The following is a 17,024-nucleotide window of genomic DNA, read 5'->3' as shown; positions in this document are numbered from 1 at the left end:
ACGAAACACATTTATTGTAAATAGTTAATGCAAATGAGCGTTCTAGGTGAAAAGAGGTTTTAATGTTGCTTGAAGTATCGCATTAGACATCTACAAACAGACTAAATTTATTCGACCGTGTTCTGCAATCAGTGCTCCGTCGGTATCGCATACACATCGTGCCTGATGTGGAAACCTCCAATTTCCTTAGGGGCCACCTTATTCTAAATTTTTGAGAATAAAAAAGCTCTAAATTCAAGTGAAATTTCGAATTTTATCTCGTGATAAAATACGATCGTGCACGCGAAATATGCCTACATTTCATCTATTGAAAAAGGACATTAGACATTATTGCAAAAAAATAACGAAAAAAAATAAAATAAAAATAAAGATGATAATAATAATAACAACCACAATGGTTGCAATTAAAAGATATTTATCTATTGTATTTTAGATATAGTCGCCTCTTGATAACTAGAAGCCCTGTAACACGAATGTTCCTTTGTCTTGAAGTTTTTATTGGGTTTCAAATTTTAAAAAGGTTGCGTGAACTTCCCATAGTTCGAACCATGGGTTCCCACCTAGGGCGGTATTGAAATTTTTAGGGGTGGGGTGGTTTTAAGGGGTATTTTCTCTTTGGAGGAGGGCTCTTGCTCTTGAGGGTGTTCTCAATATTTAAGGGGGGCGCGCCCTTGCTCATGGGGGGGGGGGGGGTCGGTAGGGGTGCAAGTGTACTCAAGTAAAAGTTTCTGATGACAGTCTCAAATTTTCAGAAATTATGAGGGAGCTCGAACCTCCCCCCCTTCACCTTAAAAACTCTTCAAATACGTATACAAAAATCATTGAAATCATGAAAAAAACATTTAAAAAGAATTAAGTTCTGGAATGTGTTGTCAACCGAAAATTTTCGGAAACAGCAAACAAAAATTTTCGGAATTTTCTGAAATTTCGGATCACACACACTTCTAGGTGGGGGAGGGGGGGGGGGCACCTCCGGCTTGAACTACCAATAACTCGAAGGTTTCATTCGGTCCCTCGTGACTTCAAGTTGTCGAGAGTTGACCGTATTAGAAATTATTTGTTTGAGACTTATTTCTTCTTCTGATAATAATCCCGTTTAATGCAAAACTATTGCTACAGATCAGTCTTCGAACATGGCTCCTGGTTATGGTTCTTGTGAAACGCGGAACAGCCAAGTGCGGAAGATTTCAAGGGCAGAAGAAGAGCCGCCATTGACACCGCTACTCAACAGGACAGGTATGAAGGTTCGGTTTTTTCTTGAACAATGTTATTCATAAGTATATTTTTTAACTGAATGATTTATTCAAGGACGCCCAGATCATTCTTTTGTGTCATTAATAAATCATAATGAAGGTAATGCCGGAAGGAAGGTAAGTTAAAACTACGGAGGTTGAACAGGTAAAAGAAAAGAAAAACTAATTACGGTTTGATTTTTATTATTTACGGGACTAATTAGCGTCCCAAAGTAAAACAATTAAAAAAACTGCAGTTATTAACCGGTCGATACCGGTTAGTAGTTGGATTTCGCGCATGGAGAACGAGCGTGAAATGAGACATCCTGCATGTCATTTTTTCTGTAAGTTTTTTTTTTTTTTTTTTTTGTTAGGCATTAAGATGTTACTGATAAAAAAATATTCAAACCTAGCGATTGCAATACCAGACCAAAAATTCAATACCGATATTCGGTATTGTTAAAACGTGCTACCAGAATATCGATATTTGAAATTTCTCAAAAACTGTTTGCAAACTTATTGTTACATTTGCTATATTTAGTAATTTTGCGCAAAAATTGTATAAAACGTATTGTAAGCATATATAAAATGAAGGAAAAAATGTCATAAAAAACTCAATAATAAAGAAAAATAATGCAACTATTGAAATGTCAAAAAGTCTGGAACTCAATTTGGTGCACAAATTTCCAGCACTTGAAAATACTTTTTCTGATTTCACGCTGGTCAGTGGTACTGTTTACAATGCACGATGCTACTTCTCTAAATGTCTAGAAGTCCTTTACCTACAAATAATTCGGTTTTTTGAGTGTTAATTTGAGAAAAAAAAATCCTTTTTGTATGTGTGTGTGTGTGTGATTCTTTTGTATTGTGTAAATTTTGATTACTATTATTGTTTTTTTTTTTTTAATTTATTCTTAGTTGTAATTTCTCTTCGACAGACGATACTTTTTCAATTTTTATGATTTTGTCTTGATTAAAATAGATTTGTGCTTGCTTTTTATTTGCTTTTTGGCTTGAAATTCACGATGAACTTAATTAAATTTGATCTTGTAAGTTTCTTTTATTCGTTTTCGTTTCCTTTTCAAAATTCTTTACAACTCAAATGATGTAAATTGATCCAGCTGATTATGTCCTTCCTATATGCAAATTTTCAACGCACTATATAATTTCTAAATATTATCTTGCTAAGTATAAAGCTAAATAGTGAGACAGGATAACATACCAATACCGGTGAGAACAAATTACCATTTGTTATACTAACAAAAACCTTTGAGAAAATTCAGTACAGTTGAGACAAATATTTAAAAACTATCACAAAGTATTACTTCAATAGATGGTTTTAATGAATTATTCATAAGACAAATGCATTCAACATTGCACCTCAAATTAACTTTTACAAACGGTAACGTGAAATCAGGGAAATTGAAAAATAAAAACATGATAGGCGCACTAAATTGAGATTTATCTCACCATCTGGTAATAAAAATATCATTTTGCATTCTTTTCTTTCTGCTCCTTTTGTTTAATAATTTGCTATTAGTTCGTGCTTTTGAAGCCAAATTTTTTATCAACAGATTGATTTTGGTACTGCATCATGGAAAAGAAATGTACATTTAGAATCAAAATAGATATCGAATAAGTTAAATTGAAAACTTTTTAATTCAAACTATTTATTGTTTTCAGCTAGTACCGAAAATATCGGGATTCTATCTCAGTTAATACCGGTAATATGAAACTTCAGAATAGGTCAAAATACCGGCATTCGGTATACCGGTATCGCAGTCATTAGTTATCTCTCTTCATAAAGTATCGTAAATTTCGTTATCATAGTTATTTGTGGAAAAATGAGGAAACATTTTTCTACATATTCAAAAAGAATAATGGGTTTAGTTTTCATGTTTTTTTTTTTTTTTTTTTTTAATGTCGTCTGCCTTTTCTTCCACCCAAACAGCTTTTGAGGAACAGAATATGTTGGTAAAGTTCTGATAAGTTGATGTGCGTTAGTTTCAGGGGCGTAGCTAAGGGGTGGGGGGACAACTCCCCCCCCCCCCCCGAAATGTTAGTCTCAAAAAAAAGGAGAGAGGGAGAAAGAAAGAAAAGGTAAGAGAAGAAAAAGGAAAAAAGTCGAAACGATTTTTTTCTGAATAATAATGGTCAAAAATTCACTTCGCTCCCCCCCCCCCCCAAGTGCCTTTGAAAATCAGCTCCATGAGTGACCTTCAAGCGTAAAGACGCCTCACTCCTCACTCTGCTGCGACATTCTTTTAATAATTGAGTGAAATTTGACACTTCGCTTTAGAAATGAGATTGATTTTTTAAATCCACGTATATGTAGCCTTTTTTTTTTTTTTTTTGTCATAGATTCTGCAAATTGTTAAATATGTTTAATTTTATGAGCGGCGCTGTGGGAACATTACAAACAGTTGAATCTGTATATTTCGAATTTCACAGGAAGGAAAAAATCGAGATAAAGAGGTTTTAAGATACGGGGGCTTTAAGAAACTTTATAAAAATTTGGAATTAGATGGTGAAAATTTGAAATCGATACTAAAGACAATATGGGCTCTAGATCAAAATTACCCCGTATTAGTTTTGTTAGGTCTGTATTCTATTATTACATTATTAAGGGGAGTCAGAGCCCTCTATACTGTCAGTGTTAATTTACACAGGTTTTCTGAAAATCTATTAAAGATACAATTAAGAATTTTTTTCTGTACCTTAAGTAGACTCTTTTCTCTATACCGAAGTAAAATTTTACAGAAAGAAAGCTTAGTTTTTTTTTTTTTTTTTTTTTTGTTTTTTTTTTATTCTAATGTGTAAGTCAATGTTTTTTTTTTTTTTTTTTTTTTTTCAAAAATGCTTTTTTGCAACACAAAATCAGCTCTATAAAAAAAAATTTTGGAATATGAGAAATGAGAAATACAGTAAAACCTGTCTACAACGATAATGTTGGGACCTAAAAAATATCGTAATAGACAGATTATCGTTATAGTTTGATTATTCATGCTGACAATTTGCAGGGGCCAAAAAAAAAATATTGTTATAGACAGGTTATCGTTATAGACAGTATCGTTATACAGAGGCTTCACTGTATTTTACTTCAGTATATGCAATTAGATGTATGGAACAGTTGGTAAAAATTTCAAAGCCTAACGCAATTTAGTTTTTGAGAAAAAGGAACATTTAGTTTCAAAAATACCATTTCGAGATATTGTAATTTAAAGGGGAAAACCATACCTCATCAAAATAGGTTGATACTTTTTTAAACTTTATTTTAACTTACTTCTAATGTGAGCACAATCAAGAAGTTTGTTTTATTAAAGTATAAAAATAAGTACAACAGTTTTAAAAGTATTGAAATGGAGTTTCAAAATGTATAAAAATAAAAAAAAAATTGAAATTTTGAAAGTATTTAGGGTACTGACTCCCCTTAAGTGCATAATTGCGAGTATAAGGAATCATTTTGACAGTAAAAGAAACTTTAAGCATATCTTTTTCAAGAAAAAGTCTTTTATTGCTTATTGTGCCTGATTTTTTTTTTTTTTTATATTATTATTATTCATTATTTATCCTCTTGAGGTTAGCAATTGCTGCAAATCTAACCTGGCCAATATTCTAGGATTTTCCTTTTTTCATCACTTGAAAAAATATTAAACTTTCTTTTCACTTCTATCATCTCGGTATTCTATAAGGAATCACAATTTTAAGAAAGAGAGCGACCAAAGATCAGTACTAAACCAGATAACAGAACAAAATGGCTTTTAACTTGAATGACCTTTAACCATGAACTTGAAATACTCATCCATAATGCAACTAATACTCAACCTGTGAATTTCATCCCTTTACTCTTCTTCCAAGAAAGTGCTCGAAACGACTGTCCTTTTGTTAATCTTCCTAGAAAACCTATTCGTGGAACGCATTTCTCCCTTTTTTGCCCCCTCAGCCCCTTCTGTTTCGAGTTGAAGAAAATGCTTTTGCTTGCTGCTTTAAAGATCATTGGACTTCGAATCTGAAAATGATAGCATAGCCGGAATTCGAGACATAAGGTTTTTGTTGGCGTTGTGCAGTCATAGTCAAAACTTTGTTAATCAGAGTATCCACCGCAATCACATTGATCTGTCGAAAATGTCAGCCAGTAGTAATTTGAAAATGTGCAGTCTGAACTATTTAGAATAGTACATATTCCAAGTGAACGTTGTTGTATAATGAAGCAAGCAAAACCGATAACAAGATTTTTAAAACCCAAAGAAAAAATTGTAAGTGTCGAAAATGGTTGCTCTAAAAAGAGAAAGTTAACGTCGTCTGAACAAAACGGAGTACAGTCTGCTGAAGCAGCATTAGTCCCATCGAACCCTTCTGAACGAAATTTTATTTTAATTTAAAAGAAAAACTGCATAGCATTACAGGAATAAAATATTTAAAAACGAAATGAATCGTGACTGTTCTGTACTATTTCTGTTAGCTTGGTTCGCATTAAAAAGTAGAAAATAAACAAGACTTCTGATTATGACACTCGAAAATTGTCATTGCTCTCTCAAATAGATATTTATGTAAATTCTAAAGCAGCTAATAAAATTAAAAATAAAAACTCGAGAAGAGAACAGATGGTATGCAGCTTTGTGCAAATCACTTTCTACCGCCTATATTACTTTTTTATTCAAATTTTATTTTTTTATTCAAATTTATATAAAATTTAATAAAATGTAATATAAAATTAAATAAAATTTAGTATAAAATTAAAATAAAATTTATATAAATTTAATTATTTCTTTTATTCAAATTTTATTAACTGCTTTAGAATTACCATAAATGTAAATACATATAAAAAGCAACATATAAATATAACAATAAGAAAAGCCATTTCATTTTTTGCTGGTTATGATCAAGAAATCTTTTTTTATTTTATTTCGTGCTTTTAGTGTGAATCAAGTTAGTAAAAATAGTCTGACCAACAATGAGATTGAAAGTCAAACATCCAGTTTATAGGCAGAAATGGATGCTTTCAGGGATGCCAGCTTTTGTAGATGTGTGTTAGCCTCTAAATTAAGCAGTCACACAGAAATGAACGGAACACGCTCATCAGATATTTGATTTTCCCCCTGATTTGGATAGACTGGTTTTGACTAGACGTTGCTAGAAAGTTTCACTTTAAATTAAATGGAGGAAAAAGAAAAAAAAAAGTTAAATTTTCCAAAACATTAAAAAAAAATTAAATAAATAAATAAAAATTCTTTGCTTTTGTTTGACACAAGTATCGAACTTGGGACACCCCATTCCAAAGTATGTAAGATTCACGTCCCTCTTACTATTGTTTTTTTAATACTAAAAAAAGTTTACACACACACACACACATATATATGTATACATACAGTTGGGTCTCTGTTCAACGACTTTCAAGGGACCACAAAAAATCATTCTTAAGTAGAAAGCGTCCTTAAATAGAGCATCGTTAAACAGAGAGCCAACTGTATATATATATAATAAAAGAAGTAACCGCCCCCCCCCCCCCCCCGAAACTCGGGTCTAGCTACGCCTCTGGTTGGTTTTAGAACTCCTTTTAGTTTAAGACTTTAACTTTTTTTCGGAGATGTTCAGAACTTAGCTGTTGTTCACGTGGAAAGATCGTGTCGGTTGCTGGTTAAAAAGATCCAAAAAGATTTAAATTTTAGTAATAAAATTGCTTTTTTCTACACATTCACGGGAAATTTTACGCTTTTTTTTTTCCTGATTGCGGAACATGCATCAATTTTGATTTTTGAGCTAGACCGTGCAACGCCGGGCAATGCAGCTAGTATAATGGCTAGCATTTTTTTTGCGAACAAATTTGAAACATTTTGTTCAATAAATAAAACATTTTTTTTCTCTAAAAAAGGTTTGCCATAGGGGTTGTTCACAAACGATGTCATACTTTGAGGGGGCAGGAGGCCGGGCCACCGAGAGTCAATATCGGCCGCTTATCAGTTTGGTCGCCTGGCCCCATTCCCTCCATAAAGCGTATGCTGATTAAACTAATCTTATTCGATCCGGGCCCTCAGGTTCCGACTGCGCTGACATGGCCTCTCGTCGGCCCTAGGAGGGCACCTGCTCGCGAAATTGTGAATTTTGACAAGAAGAAGGTAGGGAGGAGTAACAAGAAGTGTGACGTCGCGCATTTTTTAAATGAGAATATGTTTATGAAAAATACTGACACTTTGTGGCAAAGGAGGAGGGGTCAAAAGTGTTAAAAACTAGTGTGACGTAATTAATGGATATCCCCCCATAGTTGCTTTAACTCTTTAAGTGATAAGTTTGAAATAGGGTCATTCCATATCAAATCGATCAAAAAAGTAAGATTTTTAAGTTGATCCCTTCCGATTTTTCTAAAACTTTATATAAAGGTAGTGTTTGGTAATAAAAGTAAAAACCCAAATTTTTAGATTTTTTATACAAATATTCTTTGATAGGGGGTCATCACAAAAAATCGAATTTTGGTAGACGGAGTTGCTTTTGAACTCACATAACTTTTGTTCTATTTGCACCACATGCAAAAACTTGATTCCACTTTAAAGCTCTTAAAACGCGCTTTAAGATGATATATTACAGGATACAAAAATGCAATTTTAAATTTTGGTCATTCTAAATTACTTTTGACTTTGAATATTTCCAAAAGTTATAATTTAAAAAATATGAAAATATATGTGTATTTTGTATACACTATTATTTTCTGAATTTGTGCCAAGTTTCATGTTGGGACAACACTGGGATCATGCATAATTTAACAATTTTTTCATTTTGAAGGTCATTTGAAATTGACCTTTGACCTTGAGTATTTTCAAAAGTTATAATTTTAAAAATCTGAAAAAAAATGTATATTATACACACTATTTTGTTTTTTATTTGTGCCAAGTTTCATTTTGGGACAATCCGGGGATCGGCTATAATTTAATGTTTCATGCAATGGATGTTTGACGATAAATTGAAAAATAATGATATAGCAACGTTTGGCAGACGATAAATTAGAAATGTAAAAATATTTTAAAATTATATTTGCTCTATTCTAAATATCGTCTGCAGACTGACTTACAGATGCTATTTTCCCTGCCTGCGATAGGATGGTTCCGGGTTCGAATCCCGGCTCGGGCATGGATGTACTTTCTCTCTCCTGTCCTTGTCCTTCCTTGGTGTGAATGTGTTGTTATGCTGTGAATGGTTGCCTACCCTATTACGGGTCCCTATGGCATGTGTGTATTGTGGAAGACGGACTTCACACCAAATTACGGCACAGTTGGAAAAGTGAAGCAGCGCACCCCAAATTGCCAGCCTTGCTGGAACAAGACAACAACAACAAGGTTCTCATCCCGATGAGTTGAATCAACTTTTTAGTTGATTCAACTCTTACGGAAATTGCCAAGCGTTCGCTTTACACACGAGTAAATTGGTTGAGTCAATTCGATTCCGTTTTAACAGCGTTGTGGGATATTTTTAGAAAAAAAATTGAATCTACGAAGTTGCCTCGCGTGAAGACAATGGAATACTCCAGTCAACGACTGCCATAACATTGTGTGCGTGAAGACTTAAGACCAGTTTTTACTCAAGTGCAGAAACTGGAAGGAGATATAAAATTGCAGAAGCAGAAAGCAACCTAGCAAAGAATTGTCAGGAAGAAGTATATAGCTGTTAAGTCAAGTTTGACTGCATGGATAATTTGTATAATTATTTTATGTAATTTACTCATTGTAGATCAAAACGAATGAATTTTTCTAATGTTGTATTATCAGCATGATTATGACACTTTTGGGCACACATATTTGACTTTCAATTGATGGCAATTGATTTTTGGCCACTCGATGTAACATTAATTTTAAATTATGCATGATCCCAGTGTTGTCCCAACATGAAACTTGGCACAAATAAAGAAAATAATAGTGTATACAAAACATATTTTTTTCAGATTTTTAAAATTATAACTTTTGGAAACACTCAAGATCAAAGGTCAATTCAAATGACCTTCAAAATGAAAAATTGTATTTTTGTATCAAGTAATATATCATTTTAACTACAACAGCTAGAGGCTCAAAATTTGGTTTTTAATACCATTTAGTAAATGGATATGAACCTGGAAAATATTGTTAAAATCTGTGAGCACTCACTTTTTAGGTGTGTGATTTGACATGGAATGACCCAAATGAAAACTTCTGCTTCATGAGTATGAGTGAAAGAGAAAACTAATGTTACAAATTTGATATTGGTAGTACACAGGCGCGTATGCTCGTTTAGCTCTGGATGAAATTCTTGTTTATGATTGTACAACACAATTTCGGTCTGCTTAAAAGAGAGAGTTTTTTTTTTTTTCAATTATTATTATTATTGCATTATTTCGCTCATTTTTTTCTCACTTTCGTTACGTAACACCCAATAAGCTATCTGACCTTGGTATCAACGTGCGAGGTCGTCTGGTACTAACAAATGCACCTTCAAATTTTCTTTTTTCAAGGTTTCAGCAGTCATTTCTCAGTTCTTATTCTCCATTCTATTAATCACAGAAAAGGCTTTGAAAAATTAAGTTTGAAGATAGGTTCAAAAATCACAAGTTTTCTTCTGAATATTTTGAGTTATTATTATTATTTTTTTTTTTTTCTGTTTTTTGGTTACTCGTTTTTTCTAGAGACGTTTCCAGAGGTAGATTTTTATATGAAATAGTTTGGTTTTTGCTCTGAAGGTGTTGGCAGCGACTTCTTTACTTTTGCAAACGAAAATGTTATTTCGTACCCCTATTAATTCCTTCCCCTCGGCATCGTTGACCAGAAAAAGGTCGAAATTTACCCATCATTTTTGTGTTTTAAATGTGCAAAATTGAACGGACATACTGTAATTTTATTATCTAAAATGTCAGGGGTGCCCACGTAGGGGGGAGGTCATGGCGCAGAATGCGCCATTGAACTTTTTATTTGGGGGGGGGGGGTGTTTTGAGGAGTATTTTTCACTTTTTAGGAGGGGCTCTTGCTTTTTGGGGGGTTTTTGAAATAATATAGGGAGTGTGCCCTTGCCCTTCGGGGGGGGGGGCACACCTTAAAATGTTGACTCCCACTTCTCTTAACTCGCCCTTGCATAGCCGTTTCATTGAGCAATGAAGAATGCTTATTCTCAGTGTACATAGCACACCCGCGGCGCGGGAAGTGCAAGAGGTGTGAGGGCGCACTTTTTGAACACTATTAAAATTAAGAAAAAAAAAATTCCTAATATGGGGCGCACTTATAGATCTGGGGGGGGGGGGTGCACCGAAGTCTTTGTGCGCTACTGCTTATTGTTCTCAATTTTGATATGCCACAATCCTTTTTTCATTGCAAATAAACAGTTTTTAGAAGCCATGTAAGTCCTTGTCAAAAATATCGTCCGAGTTTCAAAAATGATTTGATAAAAATAAATACTAATTAAATCAGGGGTGCCCATCCCCCCTAAGGACTAAGGCAAACCCCCGCAACATCGCGAAGACCCCCCCCCCCCAAAAAAAAAAGCAAGAGCCCCCCGCCCCAAATCAGAAAAATACCCCTTAACCCCCCCCCCCCTAAAAATTTGAATGGCGCAGTCTGCGCCACGACCCTCTTCCCTAGGTGGGCACCCCTGATTAAATAAATGGAATTATTCTATCGCTAAGTTTTTTATTCATTTATTTTTTATTGTCGATAAATATTTTCACCTCTTATTGTTAATTTTGCTTTTTACAAATATGTCATTTTTGGGAGTATTTGTTTCTAGTTTTCGTACTTTAAGACATATTCAAATTAAAATTGAGAGGAAAAAAATTGCTCTTTGAAAATGAAAAATTGTAGAAAAGGCTTAATAGTTAAAGTCCCGAAGAAACAAAAGAGGAAATCTAAATTTTTTTTTTTAAATAAACATAAGAAAAGGAGTCCTATTGAAAGATCTTTCTGGGTTTTAGGGACAAGGGGAAAATGTGTGAAAATGTTTTGAAACAAGGGTGCCCATATGCACAATTTTAAGGGGAGGGCTCAGATATTTTTCCCTTTGAAACTGATTTCAATACAGATTAGAGTTAGTAAAATTTGATACTTTCAATAACTTATTCATTAATTGCTAGGGAAGAAACGTTTTTGCATTTCTGTAAAGAAAAAAGTACTAAAAGCAAGGAAGTTCTAATTTGAAATGGGGAGGGGGGGCTTGAGCCCCCACTTGCCTCCCCCCACCCCAATATGGGCGCTTTTGTTTCAAAAAGCTTCCTTCCTCGGGGAAAAACGTAAAGAATCAAGTTTAAATATTTAACTGGATCAAAGGAGGAACTAAATCGCAAATAAATGTATCAAATGCAAAATTCAAAGTGAAACAAAAAAAGAGTACTTTCACGAAAACATTTAGAGTAAAAGAACAAAAGTTATTTTCAAAAAAAGTTCCAAAAGGGTGAAGTGAATAAGTTGTATCAAATGTAAAATAAAACCCCAAAAGGAAAAAATTAACCTTATTAATTTGAATTCGTTTCTAGCAAATTCAAATCACATTTTTCGCAGTCAAGATTGACATACCATGGCTACCTTCGCCATACTGCCATGACATACGAACCTCGATCTTTCTTTTTCTGTTTCTGTAAATAGGTCTGTCTTAATCTTGATTACGAAAAATTTGATTTGAATTTGTCAAAAACGAAATCAAGTTGATTAGTTTCTTTTCTCAGCTCTCCCCCCCCCCCTTACCAGCTGACAAGTGATGTATTTCGTGTTCTTTGCTGTGAAAGGTTCTTCTTTAGCTTCATTAATCACTAATTTTTATTTCTTATTTCTGTTGACTAGTCTTATCTCCCCCCCCTCCCCCCCCCCGAAGTCCAGAAAACTTTTCACATCACGTCCAGAAAGCTTTTTATGAATTCATGGTTGCTTTGTTTTTGTTGTGGAAGGTTAGATTTATGACCAATTTTTTGTTGAATTTGTTACTTCCTGTTTCTTTTAACTTTTTCTTCTCTTTTTTCTTTTTAATTTCTTTTGACCTACGCAAAGAAGTAGGTTTTCATGAATACATGGTCGTTTCGCTTCTGATACAGAAATTTTAACATCGACATCTTTTATTTTGTTCGCTTAAATGTTGATCCCCATTCCCGTTGACTTCCTCTTTAAAATCATTTCTGAATGCGAGTTTTTTTTTGCTGTAAAAATTTCGGAATAGACAATTTCAACTTAGCTAGTTCTACTTCTGTTAATTTCCCCCCTCCTCTCTGAACCTAGAAGTAATGGATGGTCGTTTTAATTTTTGGCTTGCTGAGTTATCTTTAATTTTATCAAACCAAACTTAATTTCCAGTTTCTGTTAACTCTGCAAGGTGAAGTCAAAGATTCTAAACTTGTTGATTTGAAGCAAAATGTGCGATAAAGGACAGCGATCACTGAGCGACTAAATGAACAAAAAAAAAAAATTATATGTCACCCGATCGTCACCACAAAAAATAAATTAATGACCTGAAGGCAAGCACAGATCCTGAGAGGGGTGGACCAAATTTTGCTTAAAACTGCGTTTTGGGGGATTCCAAGTATATTACGAAAAATTTGCCCCAGAGTCCCTACTTATGCCCCAAAATGACTTTTGAACCTACTGAAATGACCTCTTCCACCAGAAGCCGGATTCGCCTTTGCCTGAAAGTATACAAAAGGCATTAAGTAAATGGTAAAATCTTTTCACCAAAATCAAGATGTAGCCAAAGTGAAGGATATAATAAAACAACTTTGAAAAAAAAATAGAACCGACTTCAAAATTGCTCTAAAAAGTGAAAAATAATTTTATTCTTTAAACACCATCGATAATGCTTTTAAACATAATTTTTGAAGTTGGCGCAAAAACAAAACGTAAAATCCAGTGTAACCATGCTTCGTTCATATTTTTTTCAGAAAAGCATCCAAAGTTACGAACGAAACATTTATATCGCTATTCAAATATGCTGTCATCAATGCATAATGTATGTGATAGTGAAGAAACTGGTCCTGGTGAAATTTATAGTTGTATTTGAGTTATGGCTGTGAATGATTTTATCTATCGTTTTTGAGCCAACTTCAAAAATTATGTTTAAAAGCATTATCGATGGTGTTTAAAGAATAAAATTATTTTTCACTTTTTACAGCAATTTTGAAGTCGGTTCTATTATTTTTCAAAATATTTTTATTTCATTCTTTTTAGTGTAAATGTAGGTATTTCAGAAATAATAAGAAGTTACCATCACGAAACTTCACATTTTTTCTTAAAAATGCTCCATACTAAAAAAAAAAAACTATTGACGAGCGTTAAACTTTAAGCGATTGGCACTAAAAACTTATCTTTGTTCCTCTCTGGAAATCATGCGTAGTTAATTTAATTATAACCATTTAAGTATTACGTTTTTCCTAACTAATTTACATTCCACAGCATCTAAGTTGCTCATGATGCAATCCTGTATTTTCTTACTTAGCCCCGATCATCTGTTATCGGCATAGATGATAACGATAAAAATACTACAGAGTAGTTGAGTTAAACCTAATGGTAGCATTGTGAAGGCTAAGCAGATCCTAATCACTGCATCACCTCGCTTCCAGGTTAAGTTTACCCCTACTATGGAGCAATAGCACTGAAGAAAGGAAGATTTTGATAATTCACATAGGGTTACTATAAATCAGCAGGGTTACTAAAATAAAATTATTTACGCCAAAAATGAGACGACAGTGCCAGATTCCCCATTATCGAAATATCCCTTGAAGAAATTTGATTTTTGCTTCAGAGAAGCCTTCATTCAAAATTATCATTACAATTACTATTAATGTTACTGTTATATGGCACCAAACTTTTATAACAATGAGTTTCATATTGTCGCGTAGATGAAGATAGCGAAGACAATGTGAAAGCCAAATGAAGCGAATACTTGTTAGTCTCAACTCGAGATCTTTATACAGAACCACGAATGAACGTTACATCTCCTTATATACAACTTGAGAAAGTGCTGGAACTTTCCAGACTTGGAAAGATACAGAAATTAATAGAAGATTCGAGAAAATACGGGAAACAGTAGAAACGAAATTTTAGTAAAATTCACTTTGTCCTAGTCGGGATTTGAACCCGGGTCGCTCGTGTGGGAGGCGAGAATTCTACCACTGAGCCACCGTTATCCACGGATGAAAAGTGCAAACTTCACTACAATATCATTTCAATCATTTAACAGGGAAATTGCATAAAATTTACTGTTTTTTGCCCATAACTTTTTTTCTAAAGAATAAATATGGTCAAACAAAGTAATGGGACCTAAGTTGAGCCATCCCCTAACGATTAAAAAAAGAATCATCAAAATCCGTTCACTAGGTGAGACGCTATGAGTGGACAAAAAAAAAAAAAAAAAAAAAAAAACATACATACGGTATGAATTGATAACCGCCTCCTTTTTGAAGTCGGTTAAAAATACATAGGAAGTTCTTAAACCTATGTTCGTTTCTTTTATTGAATATCGGAACCCAAGCTAATGAAAGAATCAAAATCGAACCAAAGAGAAGTTTTAAAGTTAGAAAAACGGAACATGAACTTGATAAAAGTGTGTAGTATGTACTAAATAGGCAGGGGAACAGTTCTAAGGGACTCGTTCTTTTGTGAGAATACATGGAAACTGACTGAGAGTTTTAAATTTTAGTGGAGTGAAGCACTACACTGTATTTAAATAATAATAATAATAATAATAGTAATAAAAAAAACATCAACTGTTTCGCTGTTGTCCGTTTTCTACGAGAAGGCACTTGACTTCACCTTCGTCACGTGGTATCCGATGATTCTATTTCTCTGTTTTCGGCAGAAGGCATATTCGGATCACAGCATTTTACCATAAAAGCAGCAGTTTTTAAAATGTAAGAATAACGAAAGTAGCAACAGGCAAGTGAAGCCTCATTTACAAGCACGGGGATATGTTTACCGATCACCTCCGCGTAAAATTATCTCTTGCTTTCGAGAAGGCGGGGCGAAGTGCCTTCTCGTGGAAAACGGACTATACCGTTGCGGTACAACTTCCGTTGCCGATTAAAATGATACTCTCATCTCAAACAAAACATCCGACCAAATTTTAAATTCATAAAAAAATAAATATAAGAAGTATAAGTTCTAGCCATTGTACATATGTACACGCTTTTTTTCTACCACACAGAAGCAAGTTTTTTTATGAACACGTCGTCAGTTTTTTTTTTTTTTTTTTTTTGCAGTGATTTCCTTAGAGACGTTTTTAGTTATCTATATAAGTAAAACAAAGAATATATGTGCGTGTGTATCTTCCCTATACAAATACACAGTTTACGTCGGATCTCGACCGAATTTGGCAGGGAGGTACTTGGTCACCCGAGAAGGCACGTAAAGGGTTTTCGAACGCCGAAAAAAAGAATCAAATTTTAATTTTAGGACCCGAAAATGGCGTTTTTCTGTGATATGAGAAGGAAAAATGCTCACAAAAGTTAGAGTAAAATACCCATATAAAGCTCAGGCTTTTCTACATCAGATAAAGTGTGTTCCTATGTTCCAAGGTAATTAGAATGTGAATCATAACTGTTTTTAACTTACTTCATGCTAAAATGAAGGTAAACCTTCGATTAGAAATTCATTGTTAATCATGGTCATTGCTGAGCATTGCTTTCAATAAAATTTGTAGCGTGAAGAAAATCATTGAGAAAAAATATTTGTTGCCTTTTTCTTTCTCGAATATGAAAAAATTAAACTCTGGCTTTTGTTTTGGGTCTTTTCCTACAATCGGGAATTTAAAAATTTTCCTTTTCGGTTAGTTTTCCGCTATCTTTCGGGAAATTTTGCAGATTTTTTTTTTCTGTTCGAGCCGGATTGTTGAACACGCGTCACTTGACATAACTTTTATTTTCGAGGTATACCGTGTAAAGTTTGGCGACGTAGTTAGTAATATAATAAATAACATTTTCAGCGTAACTCCTTGTAACAATTGAAAGTAGGGGAATGTGGGGCAAAGTGAAATGGTTAAGATGACTGAGCTTTTTCAAAATGAACAAATTGGAAATTTATTTTGAAAATTATAGAACATAAAGAAAGAACATTCTATTTTATAATAAAACTATCATTGAAACAGTATTTTTAATTTTTGGCAGTAAATTTGCGCCTTCAAAAAATAGTGGAAAATTTTCACTTTTTTTTTCCATGGGGCAAAGTGAAAAATGAAATATTTTTCTAATGAAATACTTTCTATTCAATTATAGAAAATATTTTTGATCAAATGTGTCAGTAAATAAAAGGTTTAATGAGCAAATTAAAAAATACTGAAACAATAAAAGGAAACTTAAATTAGTTAATTAATTAATAAATGAAGAAAAAAATGAACAAGTAAAAGAGTGAATAAATAAGAAAATGAGTGAATGAATGAATAAATATCAGTGAATTACTAATGTAAATGAATTATTCAATAAATGAATACGTAAGTGATTTAGTAAATGAGTGAGCGAGTAAACAAAATAAACTATTTCACTTTGCCTCATCCACTTTGCCCCGCATGTACTTGACTGATTGCAGAAAATATTTGAAATACAAATAAGCTTAATATTAACTAAATAAATATTTCACAGAGTATTAGGTAGGTCTCAATTAATATTTAAAATGTTAAAAACAAGAACTTTATCATTTTATATTAAAAAAATAATTTTTGACTTGCAACAAAATATTACAAAATGAGTATCAATTTTGAAAAATTGCCTGTTTTGTCATATGTTTTAATCGTCAGAGATATTTTTTCACAGACTGGAAAAGATTACATGTGCTACTAAATAGTTAAAATATTACTGGACAGGTGACGCTAAAAGCA

General features: G+C 33.3%; 1 protein-coding gene across 1 annotated transcript in view; it reads left to right on the top strand.

Annotated features, from left to right (window-relative positions):
* The first annotated feature begins 998 nt into the window (after window positions 1-998).
* Window positions 999-17,024, top strand: part of LOC129222222 (sialin-like) — a 70,421-nt gene continuing 54,395 nt past the window's right edge. The window contains exon 1 of the mRNA XM_054856701.1: window positions 999-1,236. Coding sequence (XP_054712676.1) covers window positions 1,134-1,236 — 103 coding nt within the window. The 5' untranslated portion in view covers window positions 999-1,133. The remainder of the gene's footprint in view (window positions 1,237-17,024) is intronic.

Source organism: Uloborus diversus, chromosome 5 (assembly GCF_026930045.1).
Source record: "Uloborus diversus isolate 005 chromosome 5, Udiv.v.3.1, whole genome shotgun sequence".
Lineage (NCBI taxonomy): Eukaryota > Metazoa > Arthropoda > Arachnida > Araneae > Uloboridae > Uloborus > Uloborus diversus.
Note: the sequence above shows the minus strand (reverse complement) of the source record. Positions and strands in the feature narration are given on the sequence as shown.